Consider the following 27,669-nt stretch of genomic DNA (forward strand, 5'->3'; position numbering starts at 1 on the left):
ACACGTTTTCTTCCAGTAAATTCTCTTGCTTCCACTGAAATTACATGTTTTTTTCTCTGCAGTGATGTAGTCTTAGCTTCCTTCTCACTTTTAAACCTAACATCCTAATGTGTTTGTATAGTTAATTGCTGTAAACCTTTCATGAACTTTGCTGTTCTACATCAGATCAAAAGGCCATATGTTACTTAACAGCACCAAAACACAGTAGACGTTTTGAAGTAAAAGCTTTTTTTTATAGGGCTAGATAGAAAACCGTGTCACAATAAATCGTAGAAATGTATACTCTGCTCACAAACTACTTGTGGTAATGAAAATCACAGAGCACGAAGGTTTTTAGTGTACAATCAAAGGTACTGGAGACAACCTCTTATCTTTTAGCATGAAAGGCCTGAAGACATTGTTGGTTCAACCCCTGTGGTATGTGACAATATTTAGCAAACATTGAAGTGGTCTGACTGCAGTTTAAAACAATGGTAAATTAAAGATGTTTTAATGTTTTATGCAGAAGCCCTCTTAAAAAACAATTTATTGATTGTCTGAAACTAACCATTTAGCCATTCTGAACCTAAACAAGTGAAGCATTCAGTAGAACCAGTTTTTTGGCTGTATGCACCTGCTTACAAAGCGCTTTTGATTAAAAGCTCTTCTAGTAAATGCAATAAAATAAACCCTACAACACATCACTTCTTACTTACTGTATTCACCTGAACCTGCACTAGAGCTATTTAGGTGCCACTGGCAGCAAGTTCCTCTGAAAGGGTCCGCCCTGACGGAAACGACTCGGAGGAACTTCAGAGGGCTGCTTCACTGCCTCACTATACTGTATGTCCTAGGCTGTATAAATATGGGATCTCCCCCCTTTGGATCACACACTTGACCAATTGCGCCCGCGCAAGAATCTGATGGGTCATTTGAATACAGCGATCCTCTCTGGGTAGATGAGGTACAGTAGTAGGTAGTTGTATAGTGAAGTGTCTTTGCTTGAGCGCGTGTGTGTTTGTGTGCACTCCTAGAATAGAAATCCAAAGGAAGAAGAAGAGAGAGGCGGGATCGGTGTGTGCCTTGTTGAAATCCAGGGTGAAGCAAATAGGTAGTGTGTAACAGATCGATCAGCTCTTCGCGCACCCTTTGTGGATTTAATGGATCAGTGGATGTGATGCCAATATATATCATCGACCGAAAATTTCCCGACACATCTGGTAAGTCGCTCACGCACCCAGAGCGCGTATTATAACGCGGTGCCATCTGTGTGCGTCTCCCTCTGCGTGCATGTGTGCGCGTGATTGCATTATATTTGCATGTGCACGCGTGCCGGCTGGGTGACACGGGGCAGCACCAGTTGATCATGCCACCCCCCTCAGAATTCCCGACGTGCAACAGGAGACGAGGACCTGGCACGGATTTAACTGCGTCCTGCTCAATGTGTGTGGTGAATATGTGTTTCAGTTGCATGAGGTCCTATCAGAGAACCGACTTTAATTAACGTCTTAAACTGCTGAGAATCCTAAGCCTACTTTGTGGTTTTGGTTCATTGCATATGGGCTGTAAGTGTACCAGTGGAGTTTTAAGTGTGGTGTTATATTCCTTACTATTCCTTAAAAAACTTTGATTCCAGAAAAACCACTAAGAACTTTATTCCAGCAAATTCAAATCACCTTTTGGCGTCCTGTATGAAGCTACAAACCCAGAGCCAAAATATATCCCAACGAAGGTGTTATTTTAAGTTAAAGTAGGCCACACTCCTGTACCTATTCAAACTCAAATTAGGTACATGACATGTTCATTGCTTTCACAAATGTAGGTTGTACAAAAATGACTTTGTGCAAGGGGTCTTGGTTAACTTGTGTGTGTGCTGACGCGCAGGGCATGTCAGTGAATGATGGGTTTCATTTTGAAGAGGTTTGTATGGTCTCACTCGGGACTGTTTATGTTTCAAATCAATCATGACAGACAAACGATAAAGAGCTTTTAAACCATTCAGGAAAAATAGAGAGACACATTGTGTAAAGTAAAATAAGTGACTGCATCCTGCAGCAGGAACAGCAACTAAAGCAGCAGAAATGACAGCTCACCTTACACATAACTCACACACATATAGTATTAGGCCTTTCTCCCTCACAGAGCAAACATCCTTAAATGGCATCATTGCCATACACTAAGACACTGCTTTATCCACCCAGAAGCAATTTGTGTTGAATGAGAATTACCTGACTTTAAACACTTGCAATTCCTATATCTTCCCAAGTCATATAAAGAAGCACAACAGTTATCATTATGTGTGAGTGATACATAAGTGCAGGTACGTGCTCCTTAAGATTCATACCTAACGTGCCTCAGCTCACTCAAACATGATTTAGGACTTCTCAGTGTCCCTCTCTGTTTTTACGCCCCCTCCCTTTCGCTTGCAATTTTTTTTACATTCCTTCACTCCTGCTTTATGTCCCTTTTTCAAAGACATTTGACATTATGTCCCTTTTTCAAAGACATTTGACAGGCATTTTCTTTTGCTGGCATGCCACCTGTCAGGATTTGAGCAAATTAAAATACAACTTCTCAAACGCTGACACGCATGCATGGTTTTATTAGAGCTGTGGGATGGCTGTCACTGTGATGTGTTTGCTCAGAAAACAAAGAAAAGAAGAAAAGTTGACGCAAAGTTCCTGCCCCCTCCTACAGCCAGTCAGAGGCAGGTTGACAGGAAGTTCTGATTAACACTTCAACTTGTGTCCTTCTACTGTCTCCTCTCCTGTTTTCAGCTTTCAATCACTCATTTTCTGCCCATATTGTCAGTTGTCTTTATCCCTGTTGTTAATTCACATGCTTCAAACCCGAACACTTCAAAAAGAAAAAAATATCTATTACATGCAGGGCCTCCATGTCCTAAAGTAAATCTTTTGACCCAGAGTGAAGTCATGCATGCTGTAGGGTAAGTGCGGAGTTGGGAAAGCAGCCTGTTGGGAGCTGTGGTTGGTGTAATGCAGCATTACCAGCCCAGATAATGACTGTAACTAGGGGAGTTTACTTTACTTTACTTTGGGCTACTGTTTAGTCGTGAAACAGAATGATAGGGGATTTGACGTTCAGCAGAACTGTTGTTATTATATTCATAGTCGGTGTGGCTGTGGCTTTCTACTTGCTCAAAGGAAGCTAAGAGACTTTGTCCTTTCGTCGGGTGTCGCTCTCATCTCAGCACGCCCAACGAGAGACCCACCCATCTGCACAGATGCCTCATGACACAAGCTTGTAAAAGTGTGTGTGAGAGCATGACTGTGGATGTGTGTGTGTCTGTGTGTGTGATGTGACTGTGTGAGTGTGTGTCCATGCATGTGCACGTTCAGTAAGGGATTAAGGATTAATTGCCTTCAGAGATAGACTTAACTGGTCATTACACAAGCTTTGTAAAGTTCTCACTTGGCCCCAGAGGGAAAAACAACAGTGAGTAGCAGAGGAACGGTCTCTCTTTTTTTCTACTCTTCAGAAGTGTGTTTCTTCTTTTTCTGTTGTTGTTTTTTGCATGGAGCAAACTGCCACCAGAGGGTAAGAACTCTTACCTTTTTCTTTGAGATTGGTCAAAAATAAAATATTATGGTTTGTGTTTTTCTTAAGTTTTCTTTTGACTGTCAGGTGTATTTTATCTTTCTCTCAATCATTGTCTTGTTCCTCTTTAGCTTGTGCTTAAACATTCTGAAGATATTCTGTTTGCATTGTTTTGATATTTTGATTGAAAATAATAAGTTGCCCAACTAACAACATCTTGAATATTGAGAATTTGCAACCAGCAAATGTTTGGAATTTTTTGCTTGTTGGCTACAATCATTAATTGTTTTTTGGAGTTACATTTTTAGTTCATTAATCAAATTGTAAAATGGCAAAATAATAAAACATTTCACATAGCCCAAGATGACATCTTAAAATGGTTTAATTTGTATTTCCTACTGTACAAACAAAACCAACAGAAAGCTACTCAGTTTACAAGGACAAAAACAGAGAAGCATCACATTCTTTTATTAAGGAAACTGCAACCAGCAAATGTTTGCCATTGTTTATTGAAAAAGGAATTCATTGTTGACTAATTTATTTTGCTTTATGTGTCTCCCTTTCTTCTCAGGTGAGTTGATACAGCCGGCAGCTGAAGGAGGAGACCTGAGAATGACAGAGACAAACCCCCCCAAGTTGGCTACGAAGCCACGCTGGACCTCCCTGGAGGTCGGCCTGATTACTATTGTCTCCTTGTTCTTCATCGTCATCGTCGCCCTCATTATCCTTTTTGCAACACAGAAAACTGGTGAGTGCTGAAAAAGGAAAGAGTAAAGAGTGAGAGTGAAAATACTTATATGAAAACATTAGTGGGGATAACAGACTCATTGATGAGATTTTCAGCCTATAGGACATTCTTTGTTTATATAGTTGTTTTCAACCCAATATTAAGTGCATGGTTCAGGACTTCTGAAGCTGTGCACACACACTGACTGTCACTTCCAGCTGAAGTTCAATGTGAAGCATGAAGGAGCATGATTTAAGAGCAGTACTTTGTTCAGGTGGATAGAAGATGCTCGAGTTGTGTGCTTTTAAAGCAAAGTGCAAAAGTACAACCACTGGGCCAGAAAGATGAATGCAGCGTGCAAAGGTCCTTTTTAGAGTTTTCTTTGTGGTCTCAGCACTTTTTACACAACAATAACCACCTACAAAACACATTGTTACATTTTACAATTCAGACTTTTGTGTTGATTACTAATTGGGTTACCTTATATCTTGCCATACATCAATTCCCAGTATGAAAAAGGAAAAAGGACACAGTGAAATCGAACAGAAACTTCCATACATCGTTATTTATTTATTATCAAACCTGCTTCATTCAGATCAAGCCCACAATATGAGTACCACATGTATTTTTATTCATTAATATACTGACTTGGGTATCAAATGTATTTAACAAATAGCACAAATTCACTCTTCCATAACATTATGATTTGTTATTCACATACAGAATAGGTCCACAGACTACAGATCACTGTTACACCACAAAAAAAAGCTATCTCCTACATAAAAAACAGCTTAGTCAACAATTTACAGATTAATTATTGAAAAAGTTAGCACTTGGAAGCAAGTCAAGAGAATAAAACAAAGTCAAAGTCCACTTTATTGTCGTCAAAGTTTCCACATGTGTTATACATACAGAAAATTGAAATACCGTTTCAGAGCGTAGAAAAAAAAGGGGGGGGGTATAGAGAAAAGTAATATATACATATGTTAGACATGTCATGAAAACCAATATAATGAATTACAACAATACTTGCAAAACTGGTTGAGTGTGTGTGTGTGTGTGTGTGTGTGTGTGTGTGTGTGTGTGTGTGTGTGTGTGTGTGTGTGTGTGTGTGTGTGTGTGTGTGTGTGTGTGTGTGTATGTGTGCTATTATTATCGTCTGCAATCTCATCTTTGATAAAGGTGTAAACTTCCTTGTCAGGAAAATTAGAGAGTTTAATGACTTTGTCTATGTTTGTACCTGTGTGTGAACATGTGTTTGCATGATGTTAATTGCTAAAATGAAGCAGTGTTAATATAAAGACATGAAAGCTTACAGGTTGTGTGGCAGTATGTGTCACCCTGAAACAGTTTAGCACTAACCTTTTTCCTGACAGAATGGAAGCAACACTTCTGAGTAGTTCAGTGACATATGGCTTGTATATAAAGTGAAACATTAAAAGGGAAGGCTAAGTGTTATAATACAATGTATTTACTGATGACTTCAAAAATGCCACATAATAATTTTCTTTTCATTTTTCTCTAGATGAAATCTGCACCACATCTGACTGCACGCAATCGGGTAAGCATTGTGTGTTTTTCGCATTGTCTTTTTTGTGTCATTCTGAAGGCTAAACATTCTTCGCTGAGGGGAAACCAAATGGTAAACATTTAGCGAGTGATGCAGAGTCCAGGTATTCAAAAAAGTGATCAAACAATCAAAAAATGTTCTCATCAGCAAAAACATGTTGCAAGGGTTTATTGGTTTTAGATTACCTCTGATTAACTGCAGGAGAGAAGTGGAGAAACTGTACAACCTAATCAAATGCATCAGTGTATTTCTGTGCAACGTGTGTCCAAAACACTTTATTTTCTCCCTATAGTGAACCGTGCTGATATGAGAAAAAATTCCCATAAGCAACAATGAATTAGTAAATAAAAGATGTATAACTCTTTCTGTAGTCTCCAGCAACATATGGCAATTTCTTGTGTTCTTGATGAACCAAAGTCCCCATTTAGTCAAATTTGACAGACTTCACAAGAGATCTCTCAGCTGCCTAATGTAATTTAATAGCAGCTGAAAAAAGTTCACACATGTCAAAGTCTGCCATATGTGCCATTATACTGTTTTAATTTTGTTACAAATGTGTATTCACAGGCCTTAGTACACGCTATTCTTAAGACATTCAATTTTTTAAATGGGCTTTTAGAGTGCATTATGTTCTTCCTTGCTTCTTGAAGAATAACAAATATTTTGAGGTGGTCCATAATCTAAACTGCTTGTTAACTATATGCTCATTTTTAGACATGGTTCAACTCTCTTATCCATCCAAGCACTTTGATGTTAATTGTGTTATATTAATTCACACTGTACTAATAACCTGCAGTATAATATATTTTCTGTCAGAAGTAAGTATTTTCTCCAGTTCCTTATTTTTTTTTCACTCTGTCCATGCAGCGTCTCGCCTAATTGAGAATATGGATGCTAACATGAACCCTTGTGACAACTTCTATGAGTATGCCTGTGGAGGCTGGCTGAAAAAGAACATCATCCCTGAGACCAGCTCTAGATACAGTACCTTTGACATCCTACGAGACGAACTGGAGGTCATTCTCAAAGGTCAGACACCTACACACATCCAACAATGACCAACAGTCAGAAAGAGAAACAGATGGACACCTATTGTGTCTGTTTTCAGTAGAGCAATGATACTGTTTTTAGTCTATGATTAAGGGTTGTTAAGCAAACTAGAATTCATTTTCAGTCCACTTGCTTCATAAGAGGACAGAGAACAGCTCGATTGTGTTGCTTGAGAATACGAGCTAAAGAGGACTGTACTTCAGGGAAACAGCTCTATAGATATCACAGATGCCATGGGAGTTTGATTTCAGTCGTACTTTGTGAGGGGAGTTTGTCAAAATGAGCTGGTATTATTAGTGTGTGTGTGTGTGTGTGTGTTTGTGTGTGTGTGTGTGTGTTTGTGTGTGTGTGTGTGTGTGTGTGTGTGTGTGTGTGTGTGTGTGTGTGCTTGTGTGTTGGGACGTTGCATCAGACTGTTTTCTGAAGACGTCAACACAAGGTAGTGAGAAAATCTTAATTGCAAGTGTGCGTGTCTCTGGTATTTTACCAGCTTTTAGCAAGGTTTACAGAGTCCTTGTGGTACAGTTCATACAGAGAGGGTCAAGTTACACCACGTGTGTGTGAGCGCTTGTGGATATGTGTGTTAGGGTCTATCCTACCTCGATCAGAGAAGGCCATTTGTATCCTGAACAGAGGTTGCTAAATGTTCAAGGTGCACACACTTTCCATGGTTTTATGAACTCTCTTCATCTACCATAAATCTTCAATTTATAAGCCAATTAAATTCAATATGACAACGACAGAACAGATTGACTGCAGAAAAACTAAATGATTCAAAGCGGCAAGAAAGACTGATCCTTAGTGGGGCAGCAAAACTAGTGTTTAAATGGCTGCTTGTCTTGTGGACTCAGATAATTTGCACAAATGTCGAGCACTTTGTCCTGTCTTGATGGGAAAACACACAGCCTGTTTCCCTTTCTTGGTATTGACTCTGCGATAATGTGCACATTTTCATTCATAAAGATAAACCTACAGGTTGGAAAAGGCCAGATTGATTCATTCAATCCAAAATAAAAAGGGCATGATTTGTAGCCTTTCATTGAGGAAATAAGTCTATTATGTGTTTTAATCCAAAATAATTCTAGCTTTTTTCTCAAACCTTTAACTTGTGTTCACGTTAAGACAGATCTTACTGTTAGATCTCACTGTCCTCACTTTAATTCAACTTCCTGATATAATTTTACAGCTCAATATAACATTTATTAGGGATTAAAGATTGCTTGTAATGTAGTCCTTTTTATATCGTTTACCTCAAGGGTGTTTGTGGTGGCAAATGTGCATCTTGTTTTAGAAATGAATTAATAAATATCTAACAAGCAGGGCATATTATCATAGATTTATAGAAAAAGCATTTAGGAAACTTTGGGAATTGTCAGAAATTATTTTTTTCAGTAATTGTTAATAGTTTACATGGCTAACAACCTTCCATTATCTTCTCCTCTTCTCCATGGCTTAACACCCATAAAAGTCACACACAGGGGGGGAAAAGGAAAACAAACATTGCTCAACAAGGGCTCATTTTTTACATTTTGTCACTGTATGTGAATTTACGTACATAGTATGTATTTGTGTAAGTGTGTGGCGTCATTTCAACCTTTGTTACATTTTTACTGCCTCTGAGCATATTCATCAGAGTTCCCACTGTGATATTTGCCTGATGGAAAAATGCACTTTTGCAACTAATGATGAGGTATTGGCAAAAGTGCAAAGGTTGAGGTTTTAGAATCGCTGACATTTGAAGTGCTGTAAATGCTGCATTTACAGCATAAAAGAATGGAGCCGCCCAGAACTGGTCTTAATCATTCAACAGCTTAAATCTCCACTAACCGTCAGTGCTGTGCTCGTTACTTCATGCTGTCTGGCTTACCAGTCGGAGATGGAATGTCTTCGTCTCTACTGTATACACATGTTAAGTTTTACTCTGTGTGTGTGTTTGAGAGGAATAAAAAAAGAGAGCGCTGTGTATTTAAGATCCCACTATTCCAAACCAAAGAATGTGTGCATCCTGTTTTCTTGAACACTTGCAGTGGAAATTAAAACCTCCTAGCTGTCAGAATTTATATTTTTTTAATGACTTATGCCTTGGCAGTCATAGGCCTTAGCAGAGTTGTGACCTACACTGTGGAGTGACCTCTGATCCCGGGAACGGCTGCTGTCTCCTGCTTGGATACCACCGCTTGCTGATGGACGAATCCTTTTTCCTGTCAACAGCTGCAGGGGACATGAAAACACCTGGACACTGCAGCGCTTGAGGCTGCATGACAGCAATAAAAAAGGCTGCGTGAGTGTGTATGTGTGGGAATAGCTGTGTAGATTTGTGGCTGCTTGTAAATACCTTGGATTGTTGACTGCTGCTATAAAAGGCCATAAATGATTCATAATGACAATCTGCACTGTGATTGTGGCCACAACTCAGTGTGTACGAGTGTGAGTGCGCCTGTCTGAGTTAGTTTTTTCACCTCCCCCTAGTCAGGTGTGGCATACTGTGCAATAATATGCCTAATTGACCATGAGTGTTTTAATTACTGATGAGCTTGTTTCAGGAAGAGGAAAGGGAAAGGGACAACAAACAGAAGCAATCATTATCATCCAAACTAACAAAAATGGCGGAATAGATCTGGTGGAAATACAATGAATGACATTGCTGTAGTAGGGTGGTAGAAGAAAAGTCGGATGAGATACACATGAGCCACAGGGATTGGGATAACGTAGAGAAGAACTTTGTAGCCAGAGGATGATGCTATATTCAGAAAAAGCTTTGAGGATTGGTCAGGAAATGTGAAACAGTATGTGGTAATCATCTCCAGGCTAAGCTCTATGATGCGTACATCCATCTGGGCTCGAGCATCTGCGTGAGTGCTATGCTGCATTTCTGTATTACACAAAGTGCTATACTTGCATGACTCCAGGTCTAAATCGTACAGAGAAGATATGACTGGAAGCCTACAACACAGAAATCAGCTTATGTTTGTTATGAAATTTGACATCACCAAGTATCAAAGCATGTCTGTGAAGTAGCTGTGATTTCAGATGTCAGTTGTTCGTCAAACATGCTGCTAACAGCCAGAGACTGGATGTCTGTGTTGTTCATGTGATAACAATTACCAAAACATAACTTATGTCAAACAATATCAACTGCAATAAGACATTTGAAATGAACGGTTTGTTTATGTGACCTTTGTGATTTTAAAACTCTAGTCAGGACCATTGCACACCACCATTAATTCTGTATTTCTCATAAACATATCAAATAAAGATAGCAGACCAGATGTGTGTGGCTAAATAAAGCAATATGAATACTAATGCAATTATTCTTGGCCAACAAAAATATTGTGACAAAAAAATCCTGAATTGAATATGTTTTTGCCAGCAAGGATATGAATAACAGGAAAGAGTTTAGACCTCCACTAAGGTAAAAATCTGCACTGTGAGCTGTTTCTCAGCCAACTCTGTACTGGGTATGTGACATAACTTTTTTTTGAAGTACGACAAGCCAAGGGGCATTCATTTTACTGACAACATGTTACTGTGGGGAGAAATCAGGAATTCACCAAATTCAAAGGTATCCATATGATTGAGCATAAACACTACAAGGAGTAAGTAAAGTAAATGCAAGGACTGGATGTTTTTATCTAAATGAACCTTTGAAAGTGTAACTAACTTCTTGCCTACATTTTTATGTACACAGATCATCCTTTTTATAAAAAAAAAATAGCCTAATTATAACTTATAATACTTCTGGAACCATTGACAATCTAGACCATTTCTTTCATTGCACAACTCCGAAACAACACGAATACCAACAAACCTGTGTTGCAAACACAACCTATAATTCCATAAACCTTTAATCCAAGTACTTTAACAAACCTTTGCATTTTTAAGAGCTTCACTGAAGCAGTTAAGTGGGTTTATGTGCTGTTGTACTGCTTTGGATGACTTCTTAAACTTCCATTTTCTTTTTGCAGATGTGTTTCTGTACAGGGGGGAATTTCCTCTGTGACAATTTAAAGCAATGACTGTAACAGAAGTATTTTATCTTCTAATACCACACACAGAACAAACAAGTCTTTTGGTACTGATTGAGACTCACTCTCATAAAGTGTCAGCTCATTTTAGTTTCAACTTTGTTCACAGCTTCTGCGAGCATGGTAATAATACCCTGAATAAGTGTTTCATAATGATAAATTGGAAGCAGCTTTCTCACTCAAAACACTGCATGGGTATGCCGTTTGGAACGATAGTCAGTCAAGGATAAAATGGCAATGTAAAGAGAAGAAACAACATTTGAATTCTTTATCATGCTGAGTGGTTCGGCTGAAATTGACATGATGTTTCAAACAAACATCAGGTGGCAGAAAATCCATTCTCAAATAAATCTAAACATACACAAATATGGGGTGAGAGAGAGAAAGTGTGTATAAAAGAGAGGGGGTAAGCCTTTGCTGTGGTTCAACATTAGCACCAGGTAGTCAGTAATCCAATCATAAACACATAATCTGTGCCCTTTTGCAGGAAGCACCCCATGAAGGGTCCCTATCTCGGGACTTCATTAAGATTAAATGAGCACATAAATTGTGCACAAATGATAATGAGAAAACAGGGGGATTACAAAAATGAAAGGGTAAAAAAGAGGCTGAAACGCATGCACAATGAATTGTCTCAATTCGTTGACTAAATACAAATAATTAACAAAGATAATTATGAATTAAATGCATTATGTTGGGGCTGCCGAGTTAAACGAGACGGGACTTTCCTTAAATCATGCATAACAGAGCAGGTTTTCAAGACAAGATGGACTTATGTGACATTCAATGAAATTAATGATTAAAGAAAGGGATAAACCTTGTCTAAAATATGCTTTATTTAACTTTCTTTATTGTGATTAGTTCTATCAGTAAGTCCTGAAAATTACAAAGAAATAAAAAAGAAAGTAATTTCATTCATCCTTATCTTTTGATCCTTGCTACAGTGACATGAGTGATGGACTCAGGGGAGACGAGCAGTCAGTTGACTTTGTATTTCAAGATCCATCCTCTTTCCTTTATTGATCTTTCTTTGCATTGCATTTAGATGTGCAGTATGAACAGTATGATGGTGTTTGATCCCTGTGCAACATTTACAAGAGATTGCCTTATAAGTGACAGGCAGTACTGAAGCCACGAGCTGTGTGATGGTTTATTCATCAATCCAATGCGCATATTTCCTAAAACTGAGCCTAACCATCATTCCTAGTTGGATTACCTTAATTTATAAAATATAGTATTAAATGATGTGAACTGTAGCATAGTTTTTGTAGCACACTGTATTGCGAAAGTGGCAGGATTAGCTTCAGAGTTGGGTTGGACATAGCCGACTTTGTTTGCTTCATGGCTTGTGTGGCAAGCTGAAAGCCACATGCAGATTTACCTTAATCCTCAACTTTAGGTTTGTATTCTGTAAAGAATAAGGGTTCTAAGGCAATTGATAGACTGATGATGACTAATACAGTCATTGTACTGAAGCACCCTTTGTTTACACAGCTTTACTCGGAGAGCTTCAACAACTAGAAGCTTTGTGATTGCACCTAAGAGACTTGATTTGATGCTTAGCTATGGGTCTATGATTTGTCTATGGTTCAAAAAAGGATACATCTGGGGGATGGACTAATGACACTGCACATGTTTAGCAATGTCAGAGCTCTCAATCGTCAACCATCAACTTTGAATATATTAAACAAACAATAACAATGACACACTTTGCACATGCAATGAAATGCACTAATACGTGATACAAATGTAAATATGAATAGATTTAAATATGAATCGCATATTTACATTTAAAATTCACATTAACACAGCTTTAATAACATTTCCACCGCCCATGTATGCCTCTAATCACAAAGACTTCAATTTACATACCTTTTGCATTTAAAGGAAGTTAATCACATGCACTTAGATTTAAGAGATTTACAAGCTCCCTTATTCATGATGCTGTCCCCGATAAACCAAATAGACACCCCATAAATCCAACATACTCTGCATAATATTGCAAAGACTTTTGCAAATTAACAGCTACATACCATTTATTTTCACATGAAGAAAATGTTGAACCTTAAATGTACCTATACTGAACCATAACCTTAAATGAACCTTTAATATATGTTGCCAAGCAGCATTGTCACAGAGTTATGACCAGGTGTTATGGATTAAGAGATCACGCCAAAAACCTTCTTTATCCCTCCGTACTTAAACAACTGTGCTCTTTAAATTATAAATAATAATAGGTAGAACTAACTTGTTGAAGAGACTCAGTCAGGATTTGAGCTCCTAATCCCTGACAGTGCAATCCCTTTCTAAAATTGTCATGCCCATGCTTCCCATGAGCCCCCACAAACTAGAATGAAACTATCAAAAGTTGTTTAATAGTACCCAATGACAAATCCTAATCAAATAATACATTTTAAGTAAGTTGAGCTAAAGTTGAGCAACAGTTTGAAACTAGTTGAGTAGGCTGCTGAAAAAACAGCGTGCATCCTGAAGGAACGGTTACACTAAAGCTAAAATATGCAACTTTGGGCCTTGAGGCAGCACAGAAAAAAGTATATTGGTTATGTCATTCTCCTCCCCCTCACTGGAGCAAGTTTACAATTATCTCCAACACTTATTACTCATTTTGATTAGCTGTCTACCTAGAAACACTATCTAGCCTGAGGCTGAGCTAACTGGCGTCCATATGCCAACAACAGGTGTTGAAGAGGCAATGAATACAGGGAATAAAACAAGCAATGGTGTACACTCCTCTCTTAAAATGAACTGTTACTGCCATATCTTCACCTTAGTTGCTTCTTTAATTATTAGAAAGTATATGAATTATCTTTTTTGAGGTCACTAGGGTCGCCTTAAAACTGCCATCATTACAATTCAGATTATAGCAAGCAGAAATTAAAATATGCATTGCATTTTTCAATTGTGATCTATATGACAGCGTTGACCTCTACAGCAAATGGCCCAAATAATCTTATCCACTTGAACGTAAAGATTAATTGCACCTCAATAAATTATTTGTGTTGAATCATTTTTCAGTCATTTGAATTAAAGATTGGCCATGCACAGCCGAGGGAACATTTTATGATCTTACACTGGTGTACTAGTCATTGATATGTGTTCGTAGTTCATAGTTCCTGGTCTAGAAAATTCATTAATACAACGTTCTAGTGCTTTAAACATGTTTTATTGTCATATGCATACTAAAATGTAAACTGTATAATGTCTGTTTTGTTAAGGAAACTTAACATTAGGAATTTACTTCTCCTATACCCTCATAACAATATTCTATTCAAATATTGATTAGTTTTGTTATTACATACAACATCATAACATTGAATTTGCTTTTCAGGGATTTTACACTATGTAAAAATACTTAAAATAAAAAATATATGTTCAACTGTAATGTTTCCTCATTTTGTGGCATTGCAAAGCATGAAAGCTTTGAAGTTGATTGTTTTTTTTTCTTTCATCGTGAAACATCTGTTCTTCTTTTTTTTTGTCCCTGGTTGTGATGCACTGCCACAAATGGAAGTCATCACTTTATTTTGGTTGGCACTTTTGACACAGGGACAGACAATATGCCTTAATTAAAATGATTTAATGCATCTGGACGAAAGCTAGATTTGACTTTGCATCCAAAAAAATGAGAAAACACTACCTCACTACTTTTCCTTCTGTCACATGTAGGCTCATTCCTGCTTCACCAATCTGTCTTTGTCTTTATTGTTTTCTTTCATGCTTGCTCTGTTTTTCTGCTCTATTTGTAGGTGTCCTTGAAAAAACAGTGGAGGGGGAGGCCGCTGCGCTCACCAAAGCTAAGACCCTTTACAAGTCCTGTACTAATGAGAGTGAGTGAGCAGACAATTCATTTTTAAATCTTCTTATTTCCTAAAATGAACATTTTACTTACAGTCATCGAAGGTCATGTGTCTCTCATTCAGTATTTTCCATTGCCAAACTATCAATAAAAAAACTGTGATAACAATTGTTATGAATTATTAGTTGTAAGATTCAATAATAAGAATTACTGTCTTTTAGCTTTAGGGCTTTTGTAATGCAAATTAATGCTTTCTTCATAAGCAATTTGGCTCAGATGTAACATCTTTGAATTTCTTAAATTCCCTGAAACTTGCATTGCTTAATTCATCTATTATTATTATTGTGGTTGATATTTTTTGTATAAATAATAATGACGCTTTTTAAATTATTTATCTTTCAATTGGAATATATAAAAAACGTATAACCTTTCTTATGATGAGACATTTGTTTGTTTCTATCTACGCTTCATTTAAGGTTTAATTGAGCTCAGAGGAGGGTCTCCTTTGCTTGACATGCTGTCTGATGTGTTTGAGTGGCCCATAGCTGTGGATAACTGGGAGACCAACTATGGTAGAGTATTATTTTCCACTGTCATAAAAACGATGTCATATACCAGCATTTATTCTAACCTTTCCCTTTTTCTGCGTTATTCAGGTAAAACATGGAGGTTGGAGAATGTAATTGCCAAGCTGAATGAGAAATATGGAACACAACTCTTGGTTAACTATTTTGTTGGCACCGATGACAGGGATTCTAACTCTCACATCATTCATGTAGGTGTGCAACTGTTGGCAGAAAGCCCACGTCTCTCTCTTTGTGGCATTAAATCACAAACAGACACTCACACATCATACTGTACGCATGTACCTAAAAAATAACTACCCACCAGTTCCTTCAAGTCTTATTTCTTGGCTTGTATAAATAAGGATGTATATGATCTTGTTTTCCTCTCTGCCAGTTTGACCAGCAGACAAACCTTGGACTCTTGTCCAGAGATTACTATGCTTGCACTGGACCATACGCAGAGGTAGGATGGAGGTGGAACCACGCACTTTTGAATTATTTGAGGCTTTCAATCAATACATGATGTAAACAGCTCCATGGTACAACGGATTTTGAAGCCATTAAAAAATCCAAGATTTTTAAATGAAATGTCCTTATTAGTTATACAAAGCTACATAAACATAACATTTACATAAAAATATACATTTAAGCACCCTTATTTCTATAAAAGAGAAGAAGTTCTAAAATATATATATTTTTTAAAGCTATTAAAAGAAATGAATAATCTTCTATGGAAATATATTTGTAAAATAACTTCCTTTAAAAGTAAAAACAAGATACAAATATCATGAATGTGTGTGTATTTGACAGGCCTGTCGGGCTTATGAGCGGTTCATGTTTGACCTGGCTAAGCTGATTCGCACCGACCGGAATCTGGACATCAATGAAACCACCATCAGACAGCAGGTGGAGCGAGTCATGGACCTGGAGAGAGACATCGCCAATGTAAGCACTCACACTTTTCCTCCAGTGAAGACTTGATGCTTCAGAAAATATCCCTTTTTCTTCTTTTAGAAACGCATACCTTATAGTCTGTCTATGAGCAAACAACTTCTTAGCAGAATGACTGTCCACCCCTCCATTTGTAGCCCAAACTGCTCTCCTCTGTGTGTGTTTTTGGGTTAAATCTGGAGCAGCTGCTGTGTAGAACAAGCTGTTAACCAGCCTTATCCCTACACAACAACTTTTCTCTGACATCAACAGGTTTCAACAGTCCATGTTTGTCATTCTGCGCTGGTTCTGTGCTCTGCTCACTGCCACGCTTCACTTCCCCTCCACACGGCTGCTGGCTTTTACAAGACAGTCACACTGTTCAAGCTCTGACATTTACAGACCTGAAGCCTCACAGGACACCAAATATGTTTGTTGCTGCTGGACCTGCCAGGGAATTGTTCACATGTGTCAGGAAACAGGAGAGTTTTGTTCTGACAGCATTCCTGATTTTCTCCCTCTCCCTGTCTTATTCACTCCAAGGCTACTGATACTCCAGAGGACCGTAACAACCCTGTGTTGCTTTACAACAAGATGGAACTGGGTGATCTGAACACCAACTTTACCCTTGAGGTTGAATCCCAGGTAAAATTAGACTCCTTTTCTGTCAGAATTTGCTGTTTTGTTTCACCTTCCTTCCTCTTTCCAATGCCTTTTTCTCTGTGCTTTTGGATTTGAAGGTATTTGACTGGAGTTACTTCACAGCTAAGATAATGGATACAGTCAATATCAGTGTTCCTGACACTGAGAAGGTCATCAACTACTCCCCCAACTATTACAGAAGACTCAACGTTATCTTGGCCAAATACAACAAGAGGTGTGTGTATGTTTTTTTTTTAGACTGATGTGTTTGTGGGTGCATTTGGGTGCTGCTATGAAACCAGCTGATAACCCAGAACTGACACAATGTAGCTTTGTGTGATTAAGATATTTTCTTTGAACATCCTTCCATTGCTAACAGGGATCTGCAGAACTACATGGTGTGGCGTTTTGCTATGAACATGGTGGTGGGCCTGAGCAGAACCTACAGGGACACCAGGAAAGCCTTCCGCAAGGTAAACCCTCAAAGACCTTGGTACAACTGATACTACATTTTACAGTTGGATATCAATACACCTAGCATTAAATAGCATCAATAGACTTGCTCTGGGACTTATTTCAACCCTGTCAGTGGCTATATTTATCTATATATTGAACTATGCATGAACTTGTGTGCAATAAAGCAACCCTACACTCCTTCAGTTTACTCATAAATGCTACATTTATTTTTTACATTATTAATTGTTTGAGTTCCCTGAAATGTTTCCATACTCAAGCATAGATCCAGTGCTTATATATTGTCTGCATTTAAACTTGTGTTATATGTTGTAGTAAGCAAGGCACATATCTTTGTATTTCCATTTCTTATAATATCTCTAAGTCTATGCTCAACCCTGTCAGGGTTGCTACGGTCTATACTTATACCTTATACTTTATTAAAGGATGGGAATTTCTCCCTGGGATCAATATAATATTCCTAGTTCTGATGATTCTGAATCTGAAAAACTGAATGTACTTGCTAAATGATAATTGTTATTGTTAGAACTATATAACACATCCAATAAAACATTCCTGATGTTTGGCAGGTATGTATTGTACCATCTTGATGTAACATGTTAGGCATGGTAACATTTGCTAATTAGCATCAAACCAAAGAGACAGCTAAGGCTGATGGAAACATAATTAGGTTGGCATTTATTTTGTCATAAACAAAAGAAGTGGGCAATGTTATTCCACTGCTGGTGGAACCCTAGGTTATTAACATGAATACTTGTAGGGTAACCAGATTCTGACCTTTTGGTTTTCAATATTTGTCCAGACATTTCACTCGTAAGCAAAAATGTGAACCTCGCTTTGGGTCTTGATAGATGATCAAAGCAGCAGCAACATTTGTAGGATTTACCTTCTGGGGACCATGAATCTGTGAACAGAACTTTATAGAAATCCATTTGGTTCTCAAGAAGATTTTGAACTTGATTCTTAGCGTCAACTTACCTAGATGCAAATACTAAAATATTAAACTTGTGCTTGATGGGCTAAAATAAACAGTTCTTGTCCACACCGTGCTAATATCCTCTTTGTAAACAGATCAATTCCCTTCTGTCCTTTTTCCTACAGGCAAGTGCATAAGTGATGCATAATGGAGGTGCAAATAACGTATCACCATGAGACTCTTTAAACAACATGCTGAGTGGTTTATCCTGCATCTCTAATTGATCGGTGCCTTGTTACTTTTCCTACAGGCTTTGTCTGGTACAACGTCAGAGGCAGCAGTGTGGCGACAGTGTGCACTTTACGTCAACAACAACATGGACAATGCTGTGGGAAGACTATATGTGGCAGAGGCCTTCTCTGAAAAGAGCAAAGAACTGGTCAGTAGACAGTTGATAATACTTATACTGGAGGGTTTAAACATTCATGCAGACAGTTTGACAGCATTTATGTTTCCGGCTCCTCCCGCTAAGTGTGTTTTCGTGTTTTCATGTTTTGTCACCTTTGCGTCTTCTGTCCCCGCCACTGTAATATATTATACGCTTGCACCCATTCAAAGGAGCTGAACTAGGTGTCGTGATTATCATGCCCCCACCAACCACACTGTGAACTTCAACTCTGGGTGCACATGTGTGTATGTGTGTCAGATTGCAAGTCAGATTGTGTGCGCAACCATCAGTCGCAACGCTGAGTGCCTCACATGCCTTAAATCTTGGTCATCTCCTGGAACCTTACCTTCTCTTGGATTTCAAATTGCACCCTGAGCAAATGTGTGTATGTGTGTGTGTGTGTGTGTGTGTGTGTGTGTGTGTGTGTGTGTGTGTGTGTGTGTGTGTGTGTGTGTGTGTGTGTGTGTGTGTGTGTGTGTGTGTGTGTGTGTGTGTGTGTGTGTGAAAACTGACACACAATTCCAAGTAGGTATCAACACCCCTTTCTCCGAATTCACAACCATACATATAATATGTGTAAGTGTGCTGAGAGTTGCTCTGCAGCTGGCACACATACTGCACTCCTCACATACCAACCTTCTCACAGCCACAGAGATGTATTTCAGATATCAACATCAGTGTAATGAAGTACTTCTCCACACATACTTAGCACGTATACCTATGACTGAAATTATTGAATTTCTTTGCCTTTATCTATTAAGTTTTGTGATAATCTTTTACAGCATGATTTTTGCTTAAATTTACACAGTTTAACAAATATGTTTCTAATCCATAATATAACGCATCAATAATATACAAATCTTGTTTCCTCATAATGAAAAACTTGATGATTATTTTATGATTATGCTCGTCTCTACACCCACTAAGCACTGTATGCAAAACCTCATAATTTTGAGAGCGAGTAAATAAATCAAGTTGAAGAACGGTTCATTGTTGCCCATAAATGGAAATCAATACTCTTCAAATTATTGTTATGACACACAAAGCTTAAATAGACGTTCGATTCGATAGAAACCCAGCATCTACCAATTGTAAATACAGTATATCTTAGAATTGCGCGTTTAAACAGACATGCATGCTTGCAATCACAATCTTTAATCGATTGACACAAGACAAAATCATGTGCACACACACACACACACACACACACACACACACACACACACACACACACACACACACACACACACACACACACACACACACACACACACACACACACTCACAAACACACACACACACACACACACACACACACACACACACACACACACACACACACACACACACACACACACACACACACACACACACACACACATGCACACATGTTTGTTTCAAGGTTTCCAGAGAGCTTCATCAGTATGCTCCCTGGTGTTTTGTTTTTGGTAACAGCATGCTGTCCGAGTGGTCATGGACTGTATTAGTGAAGGATCAGCTGATGTGATGAGACACTGGAATGCCTCTGTCAGCGCTCTGTGGTCAGAGCATAACTGTGGTTATAGAGATCTGTGAGCATGACCTTAGCTGTCACTGCAGTTTTTGAGTTTCCTCCTTTCCTATTTTTCTTCTCTTTCAGATTTCATTCTTATTGTGTTTTCTTTTGTTTGCCTAAAAATGTGGCTTATTACAATCTGATGATGGTACAGTACATGGTTTGCACAGCATTATGCATGGTGGCGTCAGTCAGTCTGTCTCTATGTACAGTATGCCGGCGCATACTTTTAAATACTGTAACTCAAGAGCAATACTGTATGGAGTTGAACTTGCACCACAGGTTCCCACTGAAATTGGAGATTTGGATGTTGATTTTGGAGCACCTCATTGTGGACTTGTCATATAAAAACATATAATCTGATTATTTTGAGACCTCCATCTTGAGACCTCTACAGTGCTAATATTATATGTGTATAAGTACTTGAAATATTTGTTATGTTTTCACACATTAATTAGGTTAATAAGAAAATAACAAATCATTTGTGTTACATATTGCAAACTTTAAGATCAAGAACCTCTTCTTTAATTTAGAGTTTGGATTTTTTCAGTAACACTCAAATCAACCCCAAACTACTCGATGCTTCTATAAGTACATTTAATTATTTTAACATTGTGAAGTGCTGAAAGTGACTCGGTAGCATCAGTTGGTGAGAATAATAATGATACATGCTCAAATCTATCAGTCAGTAGAGGTAGACTGTAGAACAAGACAACAAGTAGTACAAAATGTAGTTGTAAACATGTCCAATACCTTATACGTTTGTCAAATATCAGTGATGTATTTGTGTGTGTGTGTGTGTGTGTGTGTGTGTGTGTGTGTGTGTGTGTGTGTGTGTGTGTGTGTGTGTGTGTGTGTGTGTGTGTATTTGTGTGTGTGGGTACATCAGATGGAGGAGATGATTAAAGACATTCGGGAAGTGTTCATTAGTAACCTCTATGACCTGACATGGATGGATGCGGAGACCAAGAAAGCAGCTGAGGAAAAGGTATTAGTAATAACTACTGGATTCAAGTCTATGTGTGCAAATACAAATGTGAATAACTCCAAGAGAACTTATTAAACATACTTTACAGTCATAATGAGCACAGGAAACACAAGGCTGATTGTTGGAATCACAGAACGCTTGATTAACACAAACACACACACACACACACACACACACACACACACACACACACACACACACACACACACACACACACACACACACACACACACACACACACATACATATTATCTGAGATAATATCAATAATAAACAGAAGAGACTAAAATACCTAAATAGATTGCACATGAGGTCATAATTTCTCAGACACATAGTTAAGACTAAATTCTCTTCTGCTTGCTAAAGAGGGTTTAATAAATTATTCACAATTTATAATATACCCATAACATGTGGCCCAAAGTAGCAGGGCTTTGGTGACAGATGACTTAGACTTGGTTTTTCAACTTTTCCTCGTCTGTTTTTCCATAGGCTCGTGCTATTCGGGAACGGATTGGCTATTCTGACAACATCAGGGATGATGGATATCTTAACAATGAGTACAAAGATGTAAGTATTTTGAATGTTTTTCTTCTTTCTTGTAATAAGTGTAACCGAATACATACATATCAGTGCTATGAAAACATCTCTGTAAATTCCTGGCTCTTCTGAGATTTTCTGGAGAATATACAGTATGACCAAGTGTTGATAGCTCTCATCATGGCTAATCCTCCTGTTTCTATGGCTGTGTGTTGGTGTAAGCTGAACTACAGTGCAGAGGAGTACTTTGAAAACATCCTGCAGAACCTGGAGTATGTGCAGAAGAAACGCCTGCGGAAACTCAGAGTCAAAGTCAACAAAGAGGAGTAAGATTTAACTGATGTAATTTTTGGGGGTTTATTAGAGCATTGCTCTGCTAACAGGATAATTCCAATTGCATAGTAAATGAAAGTGACAATGTTAAGTGTTAACATCACTAAACGTAAATTACTTGTTTGAGTGTGGTAAGACACACCATCATGCATTTAGCACAGTGCATTCACATTCTCCCACACAAACTCCTACTCATACATACAGTTCAGCATTCCACTACGCACAACAGGAATGCTAATATTAGCTCTCTGTTAGGTTAATTTGACTACCTGTCATCAAGTCGGAATCTTGCTGCACTGCTGGGCTCAACACTTTATCATTCCTTAATTTTACCCTCCTTTCCATCTGCAGGTGGGTAACTGGAGCTGCTGTTGTCAACGCCTTCTATTCATCAAGCAAAAACCAAATAGGTATATGCACATGCACATTTTCATGTGTGTAATCATTCAACATATGACATTTTGTTAAGTTTTAGAAACATCATTATTTTGCTATTCTCTTTTGTTAGTTTTCCCCGCAGGCATCCTCCAGCCGCCTTTCTTCAGCAAAGGCCAGGCTAAATCTCTCAACTATGGTGGCATTGGCATGGTGATTGGTCACGAGATCACTCATGGCTTTGATGACAATGGTATGCGTTTCCACACTGTTGCTCTCTATTTCTCCCAAAGGCAGTTTTGGCAGACATTAATATTCTGATAGAAATATTTCCCCTTTTGTAACTAGTACCAATTCAGAAATGTCATTCCTTTGTGCAACAGATCATTTTTCTTTGAGTTCATATCCATTGGGTAATCTGAAGTTATGAGATGTCAGTATTGTTTTATACTGATAACCACAATTGCAACAAACCCACACATAAACATTCCATGAAATGCAATGGAAAATGTTTTTGACATTATTTGGACCACTTCAGTCCTATCTCAGCTAATGAGAAAATTGAAGTTTGGGCATAAAGAATTTTCGCTGATTGTTTCTTATTTTTCAAAACCAGAAAGTCAACGATTTATGCATTTGGCTTCTTTTTTTAGGCCGTAATTATGATAAGGATGGTGACCTGAAGGACTGGTGGACACCTGACTCCACTCAGAGGTTCCTAGACCTGTCGAAGTGCATTGTCAATCAGTATGGCAACTTCTCCTGGGACCTGGCCAATGGACTTCATGTATGTCCTGGTAGACTCTATCTCTCTCTTGGCTCTCTCCTCAGGTTTTTATATCAGTAACATTTTATTAAGTATTATCCCAAACCTCAATCTTTGTCTTATTTATTTGCTTTCCTAATGCATTTGTCAGATTATCCATGTTCATCTTTTCTGCAGTTTTGAAAGCTATAGTCCTTTCTCCTTCAGGTGCCTTTAACACATTTTGTGTTGACATATCCATCCCCTGCCCTTTGTCTGCTTGCTTTGCACAATGCTTCTTTTATCCCCTGGGACAAAGATTTCTTGTATCTTAAAAGAGTGATAGCTGTGATTTGCTGAAAAAATCATCATCTCCCTCTGTCCTTCTCCCTTCCATCCTTTTGTTTTCTCTCCTTATAACCCCTCTCCAGTTAAATGGTAACAACACCCTCGGGGAGAACATTGCTGACAATGGAGGGATACGGCAGGCATATCAGGTAATGAGCTTGAAAACAAATGAAGATACTCAGTTTAATAGCCCTAGTTTAAAGATGACAGAGGATTGGATTCAGTATGCATCTTTTTATGTTGTCTGCTTGCTAGCATTATTAGCTGTGTCATTCTGCCGAGTCACTGATAGGCTCATTAGCTAATGTAAATACAACAATGAAGGATATGATGTAGCTGCTGATGTTCTCAGTTTTACCAGAGGTCAATAGAAAAAGGATATTCACAGATTTGAATTCAAGAGATAATAATTATTCTTACTTCAGGTCAACCGCAATGTCACGTTGTTTCTTTTATAATTGCATGAACTCTATCCATGCGTTGCTCTTTTGAGGCAAAGTATAGATTTTATTTTATTGATTATCAAACCGGTGTCAAACAAACAACATGCCTGTATAATTATTGATGTTTCATGCTCTGCAGGATACTTGACAATATACTGTACATGTATTTATGGTTACATGAATTAGCCCAGTATGTGAAACTGCTGTGTAATTAGACTTTTTAATGATGAGAATAACAACAATCTGTCATCATTTACAACATATTTACAACTAAACAACAGGATGGAAAACTCTTTGTCTAGGTTTTTACAATTCATTTAAAGAAGTTGTACTATTCTTTCAAGCAACTGTTGGTGAGATTAGATAAGAAAATGTGTTTCAATACTGCAGGCCTACAAGAACTATGTGAAGGAGCATGGAGAGGAGCCATCACTGCCTGGCATTGGCCTTTCCCATGATCAACTCTTCTTCTTGAACTTTGCTCAGGTAATCCTGATTATCGATTGATGGATCTTTGGATGATTGATTACATTAAATACATGTTAAATGGATGGATTTTTATCATGGATGGATGGATGGATGGGTGGATGGATGGATGGATGGATGGATGGATGGATGGATGGATGGATGGATGGATGGATGGATGGATGGATGGATGGATGGATGGATGGATGGATGGATGGATGGATGGATGGATGGATGGATGGATGGATGGATGGATGGATGGATGGATGGATGGATGGATGGATGGATGGATGGATGGATGGATGGATGGATGGATGGATGGATGGATGAGGGATCGATATATGGTTTGATTGATAGGCTTATGGATATATGAAATTGCTGGTATACAGTTATTGATGAATGAAAGACTTGGTGAATGATGAAATGCATTATTGAGGTGATGTGGATAAATACATACATTGATAGGAAATGATAATGGTCAAATACATTGCTTCGTAATCTCTATCTTTTCAGGTGTGGTGTGGAACACACCGACCGGAGCAAGCTGTTAATTCCATTAAAGTAGATGTACACAGTCCAGGGAAGTTCAGGTAAACTTTTGTGTTTCTCTTTTACATCAATCAGTCATGTGTGATCAAGGGCATTCAATAAATTACAGTGGTACAATTTTAAAACCTTGATAAATATGCATGCAGTGTGCATTTAAACATCAAGTGAAATACAGCAACTTTTTCTCTACAGGGTACTGGGCTCCCTTCAAAATTTCCCAGAATTTGCCAAAGCATTCAACTGCAACAAGAACAGCTACATGGTCCCGGACAACATCTGCCGTGTGTGGTGATCCCTAAACCTCTAGGATGGGGACTGTTCTGACGTGGGTAAATCCTGTCCCGCTGCAGTACCTCTCCCCTCTGACAGTGGGATTTGTGGGGGGCTACAGGGAAGTGAAAGCTCCCCTTAGCTCTTTACTGGATGGACCAGGGCTGGTAGACTGACACTGCAGTATGCACTTCCTCTGAAGAAAGCAGTGGACTGTACCTTCACGGACAGACGGAGCACTGTCTCTCCGACTCTGATACTGTAGTTCATTCAATCAGCCTGATTATTCTGCTACTCACTGGATACAATCACTCATTGTGTTTTTTTTTTTGGTTCTTTCTCTGGATTTTCATCTTCTTTTACTCATTGTTTTCGAGTCTGCCAAACAGTGTGTGTGTGTGTGTGTGTGTGTGTGTGTGTGTGTGTGTGTGTGTGTGTGCGTGTGTGTGTGTGTGTGTGTGTGTGTGTGTGTGTGTGTGTGTGTGTGTGTGTGTGTGTGTGTGTGTGTGTGTGTGTTTCAGTCAAAATACTATACAAGTAGTTGTAAAGAGAGGGGTAGGCTGACAAATCTGCTCAAATCCACTTGCATATGAATACATCAGCCACCCACTCACCCATACACATGTAACAGGGCTGAACCTCTTTGCACTTTGTGGGACTGAGCAGTATGCCTCTCATGAAACCTCAGCTGGTTTCAGCCTTCATCTACATGCTGACACACTATACAATGTATTTGTTATGTACACTTTGCTAATAAGTACAACTAGATAAGGTAAATTATTAAATCGGAGTTTATTTTGCTGAATAGACCAATACCTATTTCATTGTAATCACATATTACACAACAGTTATATATTTGAGGATAATGACTTAACTGTGGTTGACAGCTGGCTGCTGTTCATTAGCAGTATGTCAAATAAACCCAAATTAAATGATTGCCTTTAAGATGACAGCTGCTCATGAATCATTAGGCAGACAAATGACTGTCAGCAGACCCTTTTATACACTCACTGATCCTCCTGTGTGTTTCTGCGTGGATTAATGTCTCTATGTTTTTTAAAAGTCATTACGATTACTGCTTACTGTTTGTCAAGCCAATTGGTATGTCTTACATTATCTGTTTTGCTGCTGTGTTTGAGTGTGTATGTGTATTTGCAGAAAAACACAAATACATTTTAGAACATTTTACATGAAACATTTGCTTGACCTTTCCACAAATACACTTTTTATTGCTACTTGAAAGTCACTTACTATTGTTGCGTGACTTTGCTACAGCCAGCAGCTGATTAATTTAGCGGAGCATAACAACCGCAAACCGCCAGGCTGACCTGCAATATCATTAAAGTTCATTAATAACTATGTTAGTATTATGAAAAACATTAAGTTGTCATTTTGTAGGGCAGTATGTACCAAACTGTTTCTTGGCTGGAAATAGCATTTCTCAGAGTTTAATCCAGCTGCCTGGCAACCTAATGGTGATAACAAGACTCCACGACTTGTTTATGCTTCCCCTTTGCTATTGATTGAAAACAAATATATATATTCAATTTGAATTGGTTAAATTGTGCTAGTAAGCAGATTTTTTGTTTTGACTGGAGTCAGACTAGCTATTTCCAGTCTTTAGGCTAAGCTAAGCTTACCACTTCCTGGTTGTAGCTTCAATTATAACAAATTGATATCAATACTTTCATGTAACTTTTGATAAAATTTGAGTAGTTAATTTGACAAAAAACTCAACTATTTATAAAACGTGTAGAAATGTTTATATTTGAGCGTGGTTCATTACATAATGTGCACCCAGTTGTAAACATTGAAGAGTCAATTTAAAGACGATGATATAAAACAGCTATCTGAGGAATTACCTAATTTAAACAGTCAGCCAAATCTTAGCTGAAACCTAATGAGCTCTTCAACAGTCAATGTTTTTTTGAATGCAGAAGGTTGTATCAGTGGATTGAATAGTATTCATGGTTTTGTAAGGCTTTATTTCTACATTGAAGTGTAACCAAGGTTCTTAATTGACCCTTTTTTATAGAAGTGAATGATGTGCCATGATCATGTAGGCCATTTCTTTATAGAGTATGTAACAGTCCCTGTCCAGCCTTTATACGTGTTGTTTTCCTGTGTTTCATCCTCTTCATTGATTGTGCAAGCTCTCTGTGTGTGTCTCTCAGACCCTAATGGTTTCTTTCGTTCTTATCCCCCTCTCTATCACACTCCACATGTAGAAAGACAGATATACCTCAGTTGCCTGTATTTAGATACTTTATAATAATGAATGATAATCATCTTACGGAGCATTTTTTTCTTTCAGAATAAATCTATACATGACTTGCTGAGCCTGCAGGTGAACGTTTGT

At 38.2% G+C, this 27,669-nt stretch overlaps 1 protein-coding gene across 3 annotated transcripts; it reads left to right on the forward strand.

The window, feature by feature from the left end:
- The first annotated feature begins 868 nt into the window (after nucleotides 1-868).
- On the forward strand, nucleotides 869-27,644 carry LOC134880571 (neprilysin-like). Of its 3 annotated transcripts, none has more exons than XM_063907548.1 (23): nucleotides 869-1,199; nucleotides 4,109-4,285; nucleotides 5,790-5,825; nucleotides 6,702-6,863; nucleotides 14,677-14,757; nucleotides 15,203-15,298; nucleotides 15,383-15,501; nucleotides 15,687-15,755; nucleotides 16,103-16,237; nucleotides 16,766-16,867; nucleotides 16,963-17,099; nucleotides 17,244-17,337; nucleotides 18,565-18,693; nucleotides 21,147-21,245; nucleotides 21,735-21,812; nucleotides 22,005-22,108; nucleotides 22,467-22,525; nucleotides 22,624-22,743; nucleotides 23,144-23,277; nucleotides 23,667-23,732; nucleotides 24,417-24,512; nucleotides 25,005-25,081; nucleotides 25,233-27,644. In XM_063907548.1, exons 1-23 carry the CDS (start codon nucleotides 1,157-1,159, stop codon nucleotides 25,330-25,332), a joined length of 2,313 nt encoding a protein of 770 aa, XP_063763618.1. In that variant the 5' UTR covers nucleotides 869-1,156; the 3' UTR covers nucleotides 25,333-27,644. The 3 variants fall into 3 exon arrangements, with proteins under 3 accessions (XP_063763618.1, XP_063763619.1, XP_063763622.1); XM_063907549.1 differs by lacking the exon at nucleotides 869-1,199 and adding an exon at nucleotides 3,257-3,537; XM_063907552.1 differs by lacking the exon at nucleotides 869-1,199 and adding an exon at nucleotides 3,264-3,435.
- The last annotated feature ends 25 nt before the right edge of the window (nucleotides 27,645-27,669 follow it).

This window comes from Eleginops maclovinus, chromosome 18 (assembly GCF_036324505.1).
Source record: "Eleginops maclovinus isolate JMC-PN-2008 ecotype Puerto Natales chromosome 18, JC_Emac_rtc_rv5, whole genome shotgun sequence".
NCBI classification, from domain to species: Eukaryota; Metazoa; Chordata; class Actinopteri; order Perciformes; family Eleginopidae; genus Eleginops; species Eleginops maclovinus.